The 12,694-nt window shown below is 42.9% G+C and overlaps 1 protein-coding gene across 5 annotated transcripts in view; it reads left to right on the plus strand.

Annotated features, from left to right (window-relative positions):
• Positions 1 to 12,694, plus strand: part of CTIF (cap binding complex dependent translation initiation factor) — a 758,204-nt gene that overhangs the window by 168,505 nt on the left and 577,005 nt on the right. For all 5 annotated transcript variants that reach the window (XM_069219134.1, XM_069219121.1, XM_069219132.1 and 2 more), the window contains exon 4: positions 2,666 to 2,739. In XM_069219134.1, the coding sequence (XP_069075235.1) occupies positions 2,666 to 2,739 (74 nt within the window). The remainder of the gene's footprint in view (positions 1 to 2,665; positions 2,740 to 12,694) is intronic.

Genomic DNA, 12,694 nt, shown 5'->3' on the forward strand with positions numbered 1-12,694 from the left:
AGACCGAGGCAAGAGTCCTTGGCAGAGATTCTTGTTTGACTCCTACGGTTTATTTTCAAGTTCTGTCTTTCACCTGCATCCAGCTCTCCACCTCCACGGGACTGTCCGAGATGACATGATGCTCGTTTGACCTTTTTGAGGAGGATGTCAAAATGCCCTACAGATGAGTAAACACATGTGCCACTGCATTGGAAGGAAGTCTGCCCACGCGTTGGTCAGCATCTCCGACTATCTATTGCACTATGGAATATTTGGGGATAAAATCAGCTGCCACACTCCACAAGTTATTTGTATTTCCTTCGATAACATGGTTAATTCAGGACCCTTTGCCTTCTCTCTGTAAGAACGCTAGCTTTGATAATGAGGTACACCAGGGTGGGAACTTTGAACGAACCCCCTAGGTGGCCCTGTTATTTCCACAGGGCTCAGCGCTGATACAGATTCCCTTGAAGTTGGTGTGATGGAGATGTTTGTGTGTGTCAGAGCAACCAGAGGCCTGCCAACCATCATTACAGTTGGGTACAATGTTAGGAAATGCTTCTACCAACTGCAAGGATCCAGTGCTATGTCCTCTGGGTGATGGTGTGTACTCCTAAACTTCTACAGCTCACTGGCGAGCCCAGAGTTGACTGGATCGGGGACAGTGTTCCTCTCTATCACGAGGCAATGTGTCCCAGAGACAAGGTTCAAAACAGCATTCCACTATACAGTTAATAAAGAGGTTACTGGCTCAACAAGTGAATTTAGGAAAACCACGAGGGTTTAATACAGCATTTAAACATTCATTGCAGAAATAGTAAATAGCAAATGCAGCAAATCCCATTTAAGTGCATAGAGTCATTGCCATGAAGGCTCTCAGTGAAAAGAACAATGCAGAATAACACGCAAAATAGATTTTAGGCTATGTCTCAAATGTTCAACAACACCCATCCTACTAGAGACCAAAAAGATTTGGCTCGCTCCGAAAATTCAAGATTTTATATAGCCATTTTTCCAATTAGAAGAACTGTAAACTCATTATGCTGTAAGGAAAGAGTTACATTTTCAACAATTCAAATTACAGATTTATAAATGATCGCATAGCCCTACCACCTTAGCACTAATCTTCTACACCAGAGTTTCTCAAAGTGTTGGTTGCTAGCAGATATTTGGGAAAGTCCGAGCAATAAATAAATGTGCCTTTAAATTATGTGTTTATCATGTCACAATTGTGGGGCTTCAAAGAAAGAGGGCACGTCAGGCTGCTTTATTATTTTAACATGGGGATTGCCCTTTACTTTTCTTTTTAGAGTGAATGATGTGACACTTACTGGAGTACAAGTGAAGGAAAGGCTGTAGGATATTGTTTTTTTGCAACACACAACGAAATGTAAACACCTGTAAATGAACTATATGCATTGAGATCAAAACAAAAAAAACTTTTCTTTGTGATGCACAAATGATAAATATTCACGGAAACCCAATTTCCACCATTATCATTTGTATGCTATATAGTTTTATCAGTATAACTGTATGTCTGTGCAAATTTAGTGGCCATTTTAATGTCCTCGTATGACCGCGCACTAACATATGATGCTTTAGGTACATTAAACATTTGTCCTGCCTCCTGTTCATTATAAGTAGGTGGGTTGCGAAAGATTGTCGCTCTAAACAGTGGGTTGTGGTTTTAAAAAGTTTGTCAACCGCTGCTCTACATGAATATTGAGTCAGCCCCTCTGACCTAATGTCATCCCAAGGTGTCATAACAAACTAGGTACATAAATAACAGTGGGCTATTGTAAATTAATGCAGCAATATATGCAAACGGAGGGACCGTGAAAAAGCCCGAGGATCTTCTTCGAGAACAGAAATAAATCCACATCTTTCTGCATGTAGTATCGGGTGGAAATACAAACAGATAATAAACATGATGCTGTGACATCCATTTTAGACAAGATGGCTTTGAGGCCTAGTTAGCATATACCAGGAAGGACACTTTAAAAAGACATAGCAAATTCATTTCAACTTCAGTAATTCCATGACAGTATACACATGTAAATTTGAGTGCAGATTAATCGCCCTGCACACGATTAATTATGTGCATTTTTAATAAAACGCTCAAAAGCTGTGAGTAGAAGTGTTGTTGTGGAACGCTGTTACCAACTGTGTGGGTCTGTTGCTCTGCCATGGTTGATGGTGTGAGTGGACTTAGATGTTTTTGTTGTGTCGATGGTTGCGTGGGAGGAATAGTGCTCTGCTGCTGCTGTTGTTACTTTTTTGACCTGCCTCGTTAGGCCATGTGCCTTGAAGTAACAAAAGACATGCATCTTCATGTTTTATGCTCTGTTATCCTCTGTTCTGTTTATTGTTCTTGTAAAGCTCATCAAATGTCCATAGGGAATTCAGTCACTGAGAACAACAACTGAAAAAAGCATCAAGAAATATTTTGGTGGAAAAGTGAATGTCTTCATATAAAAAATGAGAGCCCATTGTCCAGTAGCAAGAAGGCATGTTATCATAATATAGGAAGGAATAGATATTTAAGTTTACTATCTCGTCGTAATATTTTACACATAACGTTGTGTTTTAAAAGAAATTAGGAATCATTTCGTAGCTCGTGGTTTAAGGGTGCATACGAGTCAGACATACAGGAAAATGTTTTAAGTTTGGATTTCTTTGTTTCTAGAATGGAATTAAAGAGAACTCCCTCGACGTGCTGGGGACGGATATCTGGGCAGCAAATACCATTGAGTCATCGAGGTGAGAATGTTAAGTTCAGTTTAAAAAATGTAAACTAAAACGTTAACCATTTTTGTTAAATCAGTGATTACCGGTTGATGATCTGTTCAATGGGATGTGAATGGTGGTTACTGAGTTGCCCCATCGGTGCTACATGAAGGTCATTGTAAGCAGCTGCTTAACGCTGTCGCTAGAGGGCGCCAGATTACAATGAATGGCTTAAAAATTGCCTTCTTGCTAAAGTTTAGTAAACACTCAAACGGTCAAGTATTATTTTTACCGGTGCACAGAAAAAAATGCGAGAAGGATTATGGGTAAGAAAACTAAACGGAACACAGAACAGCATTCTATGACCTATTTAGAAGATCATTGAATGCTATTCGTATGTTTTACCGTTTGCAATTTAAATTCCACTGTGTCACTCTGTTTCTTTGAATATTAGTTCAAGCTACGATCTTTATTTATTGGCCGCCGTTGAAGTGTCCATGTGGCAAACCGGTGCAGTACGTTGTGATTCAAGTTTCTGTGAGTTCCTGACCGTTAGCTCTAACATTTCGGCGATTTACTTACAACTCCCACTGAGACCATTGCAACATGCTCTTTTTTGGGCGATCCATCGGCCTGTTAAGTATTGCCATCAAAATGTAGGCTTAGACCTCACAAATTAAGTATGAGGCTCAGGAAATACCAAAAAGATCCTGCCCTCTGAAACCGGATGTGACCCAGACGGCTGGTATGACAGCCAATGGCGTTGTATGCTGTAGCAGAGTTGAAGTGGTTTCTGGCATTCTCTGGCACATCCCTAAATCTTAGAGCTGGATTTAGTTGACAGTCTAGAGTTATTTCCTCTGGGGGGGAGGCTGACAGTTGTGTACCTGGCAGAGAACCCTATCTTTTGATGTAACTCGATCAGGACACAAGTCCTCAAAAACAGAAGCGGGGAGACTAACCAAGTTAGGCAGTATGCAAGTGACATGTGGCGTAACATCACACGTGGCATCACACGTGGCATCACAGGAAGGGACTTTACAGGAAGTGGCGTCACACCCTATGACTTTACAGGAAGTGACATCAGATCTTATGACCTCGCACATGTTTAGCATGTTTATCATGAGTACATTTGAGTGCATTACGAGTATACATGCAAACGCCACTGATTTAGGCAGAAGACTTGCGTTTTTGTAAGCTCCAAATAAAACAAATTGCCTTTTCTCAGCATAAAGCTTCCTTTACCTAAGGTTTGAACAAACTACTTCACCATCCTACTCCAACAAGCATAATATTCCATATGCAACACATTTCCATGTAGATGTGATTGCTTTAGCTCCCTGCGCTCTCTAGATGTGAGATGGTTCTCCTGTGTGAAGTATTCATACCTAGTTTTATCTATCTGCACTCATTTTTAGTAGATTGGAACTCATTTTTTACCAACAGACCATGATCCAAAGCAAGATCGAAAGATTTAAAGGGAAGGAAGGAGAAGAGAGATAAAAAAACAATGATGAAAGCAGAAAAGGGGATGAAAAAAGAACCTGCAAGAATAAGCGATTATAGATTAGTGTTAAAAAAAAAAGGTTATGGCAACCTTGGCATTTAGCAATAGGACCCTAAGAAAAAGTTTGGGTCTCTGCATTTGTTTTTGCAAATTACACGCTGTCATCCAAATTTTCACCTTCACATTTAGCAGCAGACATCTCTCATGATCTTAGAGATGGCATAACTCTATCTAAACCACCCTCATATTCACGAGTGCAACCTGACAGCTCAACCTGGAATCAGTACTATCAGAATAACCACACAAAGAATGGATCAGACACTTTAAAGTAAGAGGTATCAGCTCCACATCATAATACGTGTAAACCACACAGTATTTAAGGATAAGAAGGAAACTGTGTTAAAGGTAACACACAAGAAAAAAAGCACATGCGATTCCAGTCACAACTAGCACTTTCAAGAAAATATTGGCCATCAGAAGTAAATATGGCTAGGCTGCCTAGAAAAACTATCAAGTGGGTAGATGTAGTAACAGCAATCGACACCACAAACTATGGCGAGTAATCCGAATACACACTAGAGTAGGCTTGCTAATAAGAACTCTGCATATCCTAGACTTGTTACACTGCCCACATGGTGCATTGAAGGCGGCCTACTTGTTTACAATAACACTGTCTTGTGGACGACTGTTAACTGTAACCTCACCCTAAAGGAGCCAGCCCTAAGTAAAGATGCATGATCTTTAATTTCATATATAGGTTAACTCTGAATTACATCAGTCTCCCAGACCTAAGAGCATCTTAGCAACAAAGCTACCCTGTGGTATTGTGTTATAAAACAGTACATTGCAAACTTTAAAACATCCTGCGGTAGGAAGGTGGGAGAATGACAAAAGACAAGACCACCAAATACTCCGGCAGGGTAACAACTTGCCAAAATGTAACACAGCCATATACAGTGCTCTCGAATTTCCAGAGCTACAAAAAAGCAACTTGTCTTCCTTTCAAAGGAAACAGCTCTTCCACATTTAGTGAACTGGTAAATAAAGCACATGATTTCAAATGTTTGGAAATCATTTTGTGTTGTGGTGTGACTGATGTTGATACTTCTGCACAAAAATGAAAGATTTGGGTCATGGAGGACCAAGCAGGATTGTGCAGGGCAGTCCTTACTTGAAGATAAATATGCACAGGTGCGGCATTGAATCTGCCACCCACTTTCCAATCTCATGTACCAAGACAAACATTGACCTTTGATGTAAAACAGGAGAAATAAATAAGTACCCATCTAATCGCTGAAATGAACATCTTGAAAGCAGAAAACCTGGGATCAATCCCAGCTTTACCAAATTGTGTGATCCTAGGTGTTGGACCTGGCCCTTTTGACAGGTTCATCCCCTGACTTTTTGCCTCCTGCCTCCTATTTTTTCTGACCCCTCGCTTTTGGCTCTAGGACTCTGAGCACTTTATCACTGCTGATCAGTGCTAAAGTGCAGGTGTTCTCCCATCTAAAGTTGGTATGATTGGCTTATACCTAATTGGCATATTTAATTTACTTGTAAGCCCCTTGTACAATGGTGTCTCTATACCCAAGGCCTGTAACTTAAATGCTACTAGTGGGCCTGCAGCGCTGTTTGCGCAACCCACTGAAGTAGCCGTTCAAACCTGTCTCAGGCCTGCTAGTGCCGGACCTGTGTGTGCAGTTTTCTGCCACAGGGACCTGGCACTTAAATCTACTTGTCAGGGCCAAAACTCCCCTTTTACTACGTGTAAGTCACCCCTAAGGTAGGCCCTAGCTAGCCCCATGGGCATGGTGCTATGTATGTAGAAAGCAGGACATGTGCCTAGTACTGTGGCCTGTCCTGGTAGTGACAAACAGCCTATTTGGTTTCTCACTTCTGTGTGTGCTGCCTTCTCATAGGATTGCATTGGAAATGCCCTGCCTTATGTCTAGGAGGTATTGTCTGATTTATGAGGGGTAGCGTAGGCATGTTTGGTATGGGTATAATGGTAGTAAGAAATGCTGCTCACTGGTGCAAGTGGATTTTTTATTACTATTACAGAAATGCCACTTCTAGAAAGTGAGCATTTCTCTGTGCGTATGACTCTTTGTGTTCTGCAGCTTGCCTCCAATCCACATCTGGGCAGGGTGACAGTTGGGCTTTGTGCATACTTTTCAGACAGCCTGCACATAGGGAGGGTGGAGGGTGGAGGTGTCACAGAGGGGCATCGCATACTGAATATTTTTCCTGGGCTTAGAGAAGGGAGAGGCTGGGCACACGCATTTGTAAAGGCTGTGCCCTGCCCTCACACAAAAGGATTGTTTACCTCCAACTGATGTTTGGAGCCTGTGCTGGAGGAGAGAGGGGACACTCCCAAAACCAGTTGTAACTGGTTGGAACCTCCCTTCCCCTTTTTTAACACTCTGTAAAACTGAGTATATGCACAGGGGAATTTTCCCCACAATTTGGTGACATTTTGGAACTGGACACAATGCTGCTGGATGGACTCACCAAGAACAGCCATGTACTGCTGCTGCTGACCTGTGACCTCCTTGGTCATGTGGAGGAACTGCCAACTTCCGGCATTCACCTTGTGCTGGCCTTCTGCTTGGGCCTGCCGCCCTGTGCTTCTTGTGTACTTTGTCCCCCAGGGGCAGGGTGCTGTGGCCCCGACCCCTGCAACTAACAGAAGTACATGAGGAGCACTTCTCCTTCTCCGATTTAGCGCCTGGAGGGTGCTCTGCTTATTCTTAAGCCAGTGCTTTGAAAGCACCTTGTTTTATTGCCCCCAGTGCTTTTCTGCCATAATACTGCTGCGACCCAGGCTTATTGAAGTGCCCTAGCGTTTTAGGAAGCGCGGTGTTCGTGGCCTGGTTTCATTAGTGCGTCCGAGTCACACTACCCCTGAAACCCCCGGGGCACCACTGGAAGAAAGGAAGGAGCGAGCACGCTCCTATCGTGCCCCCGGGGCAAAGCGCACCCTGAGGAGCGCCCCAGGTCACAAGCAGGCACCCACTCTGGTGCCTACCATCTGTTACGGCCGGGCAGACCGCAGCCTGTTGCTGGAAGCTGGGCGGGGGGAAGGAAGCCTCATCGGAGGCTCTCCCGCCCAACCGAAGCCTCTCGCTGCTGTTGTGGACGGGCATGGGGTAAGGAAGCCTCATCAGAGGCTCCCCCGACCCAACGGAGGCCCCAATCCTCTTTTCAGACTGTGGCTAGAGCGGAAGCCTCGCTGGAGGCCCCCCCCCGCACCGCCAGGTCTCCCGCGAGAGTCGGGCGAGGGCTGGCCCAATTTGAGGCCCCACGCATTGTTGCCCGTTACAAAAACAGGAGGGGGTGCGTGCTGCCCCACCGCCCTGCGCAAATTATTGCAAGCCCTCCGTTTAGCGCAGAGGAGCGCCGGGGGCCCCCTTTCTGTTCCCCTGGGCACTGGAAGTGCCTTTTCATCATAAAAACAGGTACTTTCTAAAGGAAATACCTAGTTCTTATGTTCCTGGTATGGACATTAATGACGTATATGTTAACCTGCTTATGTTATGATGTGCTACATATAGTTGCAGATGTTCCTTTAATGGGCATGACACGCTGATGTGTTTTTATGACTTGCCAAATGTTTTATAATGCTCTTGGTATAGGCATTGATACTTAAACGACAAGTGCATTTTTTTCGTAATGTGATTCCTGACTACTGCTTATGTTGCAGAATAATAAGTAACCTGTGTTATGTGTGACTGCTGCTGGTCTTGCAGAGCAACTATTGTGCAACGTTCTGACAACTGCTTGACTAGTAGGGTATTACTGACATGTTGTGTTTGGTCTGATAATTGCATTGTGTACAGTACAGTTTATTTTCATATAACTTGGTGTTGTGTTTCCTTTGTAGTTGGGATAGTGTGTCACATGTGTTGTGTGTGTGTTGTGCACACGCTTTACACATTGCCCCTGGGATAGGCCTGACTGCTCGTGCCAAGCTACCAAGGGGGTGAGCAGGAGTTATCGTGGACGTGTAACTCCCTTGCCCTGATTAGCGTGGGTGGGTTCTACCTGGCTTAGGTGCATACCCTAGCCAACCAGAAACCCCTTTTCTAACACTCGGCAAATCTCTCTTTTGTGTTTGATTTAATAAGCTGCAATGCACCATGTATAATAAGAATCTAGGCCACAGATAAGATGTACTTGACACTTGACTTTCCTGTGGTGTCTGCCTGCCAGCCACACTCTAACCCCATGCACCAAGAATTAAAGAACAAACATTCATTTCTTATGTGAAATAGGAGAAATAATGATATGTCCATTTAGTGGCTGCATTGCAAAAAGTGAATCCAAGAAACCTGTTTGCTGCCCATGACCCATCCTATGAGCACTATCACAAACCTTGTATGCTAGAAGGAGGACTGTCACTCTGGAGCAGGGTGCAGCTGTGAAGGAGAAGCAAGCAATTACCCACGGAGGAAGAGCAACTACTTAACAATCTAGGAATACCCACACCTTCCGCCGGATTCAGGGAGGCTTACCGCATAGGTGGAGGAGCGTGTGGATGCCTACTATCTCTATCCTAGCATCCCGACTTCTGCTCACCACCTGGGCACTCAGAACCTCCACTCTAGAAAGAGCGGGTAAGACCGTATACTGGGCCATTAGGCCTCGGGAGCATTTTTCGCTGACTGACTTCTTAGACTTGAACTCACTAGTAAGGCCAAGCTGGAATGTCGCTTCACGTAAATGCGGAATAACCGCGATCCTTTGACATGGAAGTGGGACTCCCCAGCTGACCTAGGAAAGCTAGTGTGCCTACCTTATAAGCCTTAGGAGGAATGCATATATTATTTGTGCACAAAATACATGGGTGGATGTATGGGAGTGCCCATGCACTACCCACGTATACCTACCTGATGCACAGTAGTGCAAGGCAGTGCAGTGCACTGCATTGCTTTGTGTTTTTTTTGTCAAAGCCATGAAAACAGGATTTGTGTGGCACTGTTAATCCCAAAGCAGATTTTGCATAAGGGTTGTACCAGAGAAGTGACGCAAACGCAGCACAAAATCTAGGCCTGAACTTATAATTTTTTTTCATTTTTCCACAAATAAATTGGCAACAGGAGAAATGTGACAGTAAGTTTATTCTGCTTAGTTGGTTCAAAAGTCTGAATTTTAAAATATATTAAGTTAAGGCACCTGCTGCAGAGATTTTTGTGTTCTCAGTACATCTGAGGAAAGAATAATGGTAAGATAACTCTGGTGGTTAACACATTTGCTGGAAAGATCTGTGCTTTGCCTAGTCCCAGTTTTGAATTCAAGTAGCATGAAGGTTAATGTGTCTTCTGCATAGTACATCATGTAACAAGCAGATGACAGATTTTTATTTAATGTAGATAGGTCAGTATATTACTGCTTTTAACACAGATATCTTTTTGTTACAGTTGCATTGTAATCCTAATATATCAGCATAAGCTATGAAGGACATGTAACTCCCACACCTTTTAACCCTCACTGTCTTATGTAGCATATCCTGTATATTAATTTACAAACTTGTATGGCTGATTGTCAATATAATGTGTCCGTGTATAATAAAGTGCTCTGACACCCTGCATTGGGATGATTAATGCTATAAAAGAAATAGAAAATAGTGGTATTTAAGTGGTTATTTTGTGTAAATACTGTGACAGGCACCACATCTGACAAGTGCATGCATATCTCCTATATAGAGCATCTATGATAATAGACCAGATTCAGGCAGGAGCTTCTCGATTTTTAAAGAAAAAATGCTTTATTTTGGCAGGATCCCGCCCCAAATGGCCTCTGCTTCATTAGATGTCAATGGGGAAAATACTTTTTCCTGATTTTTTTTTTTAAATCTCCCACTTCCCTCTTCTAAAAATGTATGATACAGGAACTGAACAAAGTTAAAAGCCTACCTTTCTTAAGTACTGTGTGAAGGGTTAACACGCTGTGTGCTTTTGTTTCCCCTTCACTGTCTTTGCATCTAGGTGTGAGTCTATCGACAGATTCCAGCCAGGAGACTCAAACAAAAAGAGGCCCAGTGGCCCCTTAAGTTATGGGCCCAGCTGGAGTCTGAAAGACAAAAGACCCCACAGCGTCTGAACATTGTTGCTCGGATCCAAAGCAAACACTGTGCAGGTGGAGGAGTTCACAGTGAGGGCTAGCCTTTTGTCAGGGTGGACGGCGTCCACCCTGTGAAATTAGTGGGTGGACACCGTCCACCCTCGTGTACCCCTGACTTGTGCCCTGAACTCAGTCCCCGATTCAAATAAACAATAAATGTACCCACTTTGATGGAGCACGGTCAAAATGCATGGACAATTCAACAACTTAGTCACTGTGAAAGTCAAAGATATTCCTTCTTTTATAGGTCAGCATATTGAGGTTTCAGTACTGAGATCCACCAATATCGACTGCAGAATATCGACAATCATGATTACCGTCAAAATATTGAGATCTGCTTACGCTGACGAGGTAAAGCAGACTTGCATACAAACCCTTGGCTGTCACACTAGGCCCCTGGATCACATCTGGTTTCAGAGGGCAGGATCTTTTCTGTAATTCTTGAGCCTCATACTTAATTTCTGAGGTCTGAGCCTACGCTTTGATGGCAATACTTAACATGTTGAAGGATCGCTCAAAAATGGCATGTTGCAATGCTCTAAGTGAGAGTTACAAGTAAATCACCGAAGTGTTAGACCTAAAGGTTAGGGTGGGATTAAGAACATTAAATCTACAATTTCCTTTGTATTTTTACCATGATGATGTAGTGGCAGATGATGATGATCTTGTAGATCAATAATTAAACCTTAGCATTGTGGCACCACACTGTGCAGCCCTTGGGTGTTGATATTTAATTTATGTAATATTACCTGAGATTCTTGTTAGGCACAACGTGTGTTAATCTATAAAAATTGAGATTAGTGGAGCTTCGGTGACAGTTATCTGTGGGTGCATTGATTTGGCATCTGGAGGTTGGTTGTAGTATTGGTAAGACTGTTTTTGGGAGTCTGTGCCCTTTCTCTTTATAGCTCAGTACATCAGGGAGATTTAAATACCGGCTGTAGTGCACAATGATGCTTTAGCAGTTGTTAGGAGGTCAGATATATGTCAGTGTATGTACCTATCAAGTTATTCAAGTCTGAAATACACCCACAACATGAAGGCAGACTGTTTTCTTACTACTTACAAACTGTGCATACTCGGCCTTCCTGAGCTAGGTCAGTGTGGGCATCAGATTCTCCTCACCTGGGTACCATGTCTACTGCCCCTGTCTTTGTGAGGATATCTCAGTGGACTGCTCTCAGGGTTAAATCTGTTCTCCTAGCAGTTATAAAACCTGTTGCTTCTCTTCATTAGCTTGGTTTTCTACTGCATGTACGGTAAACTACAGTGTAACACGGAGGACTTCCCATTTACAAAAAGTAAGAAGCGGCAAATGTTGGGGAAGTCGTTGTGAAACTTCATACACATTGTATAAATATCCTTACTTATGTATATTCCACCCATGTTACTGCACGTAGCCTGTTAACACCTTTTAATTAAGAAAAGAGGTAGGTCCTAGATGGAACCTGCATTTTGCAAAACTCACTGTATGGTCTGAAGCACATTGCACCTTGGTCACTCAACAGTACCTCTGAGTCCATAGGATCACCTCAATGGCATGTTTATCACAAAACTCAAAGGATGCTATAGGTCAAGCAGCCTGTGGTTGTTACAGGAATATATTTTGTTTGTAAAGTCGATTAATGTATGTGTACAGGTGAGCAAGTGCTATTCAGTCTACCTTCACCCAGATTGAGACCCTGGACTCCTTGACTTTTATCTGAACCAAACTACTGGTTCTAAAACTGTGTGTTTGGGTACCTATGTATGTATGCATTGATATTCATGTAGTTTGAACCTAGCTTGCCAGTAACTGAGCACTGTACATTCCAGTGAGGATTCACATATTTAGAATTGCATTTTAATCAGAATCACACAATTTTCCATCAAGGCCCGTGACCTCGGGTTTCAAAGTCGTCAGCTTAGCCACAAGACCACTCTGCTTTTTTCCATGTAAACAGTATATGAACAGGTGTATATGCACAACCATTCTTTGAAAGTCCGGTGATGTGACAGAAGTGCAGTCCACACGGCTGATACAGGCGAATCAACTGATAGACCATAGCTCATAAAATGAGATTGAAAGATAATAAATTGAAAATTTGAGATGTGTACCAGCAATGAGCATGAGATGTGTGTACCAGCAATGAGCATGAGATGTGTGTACCAGCAATGAGCATGAGATGTGTGTACCAGCAATGAGCACAAATCACAAAAGCTCTCCTTGGTAATTATGAGCTTTACAACTAATCATGTCATTCAACACAATATCTCATATTATCACATCTCAAATTTGTACTGTAGGAAGTTGGCTCTGTATGCACTATTTCAAAGTAAGGAATAGTATGCACAGAGTCCAAGGGTTCCCCTTAGAGG

Source organism: Pleurodeles waltl, chromosome 1_1 (assembly GCF_031143425.1).
Source record: "Pleurodeles waltl isolate 20211129_DDA chromosome 1_1, aPleWal1.hap1.20221129, whole genome shotgun sequence".
NCBI lineage: Eukaryota > Metazoa > Chordata > Amphibia > Caudata > Salamandridae > Pleurodeles > Pleurodeles waltl.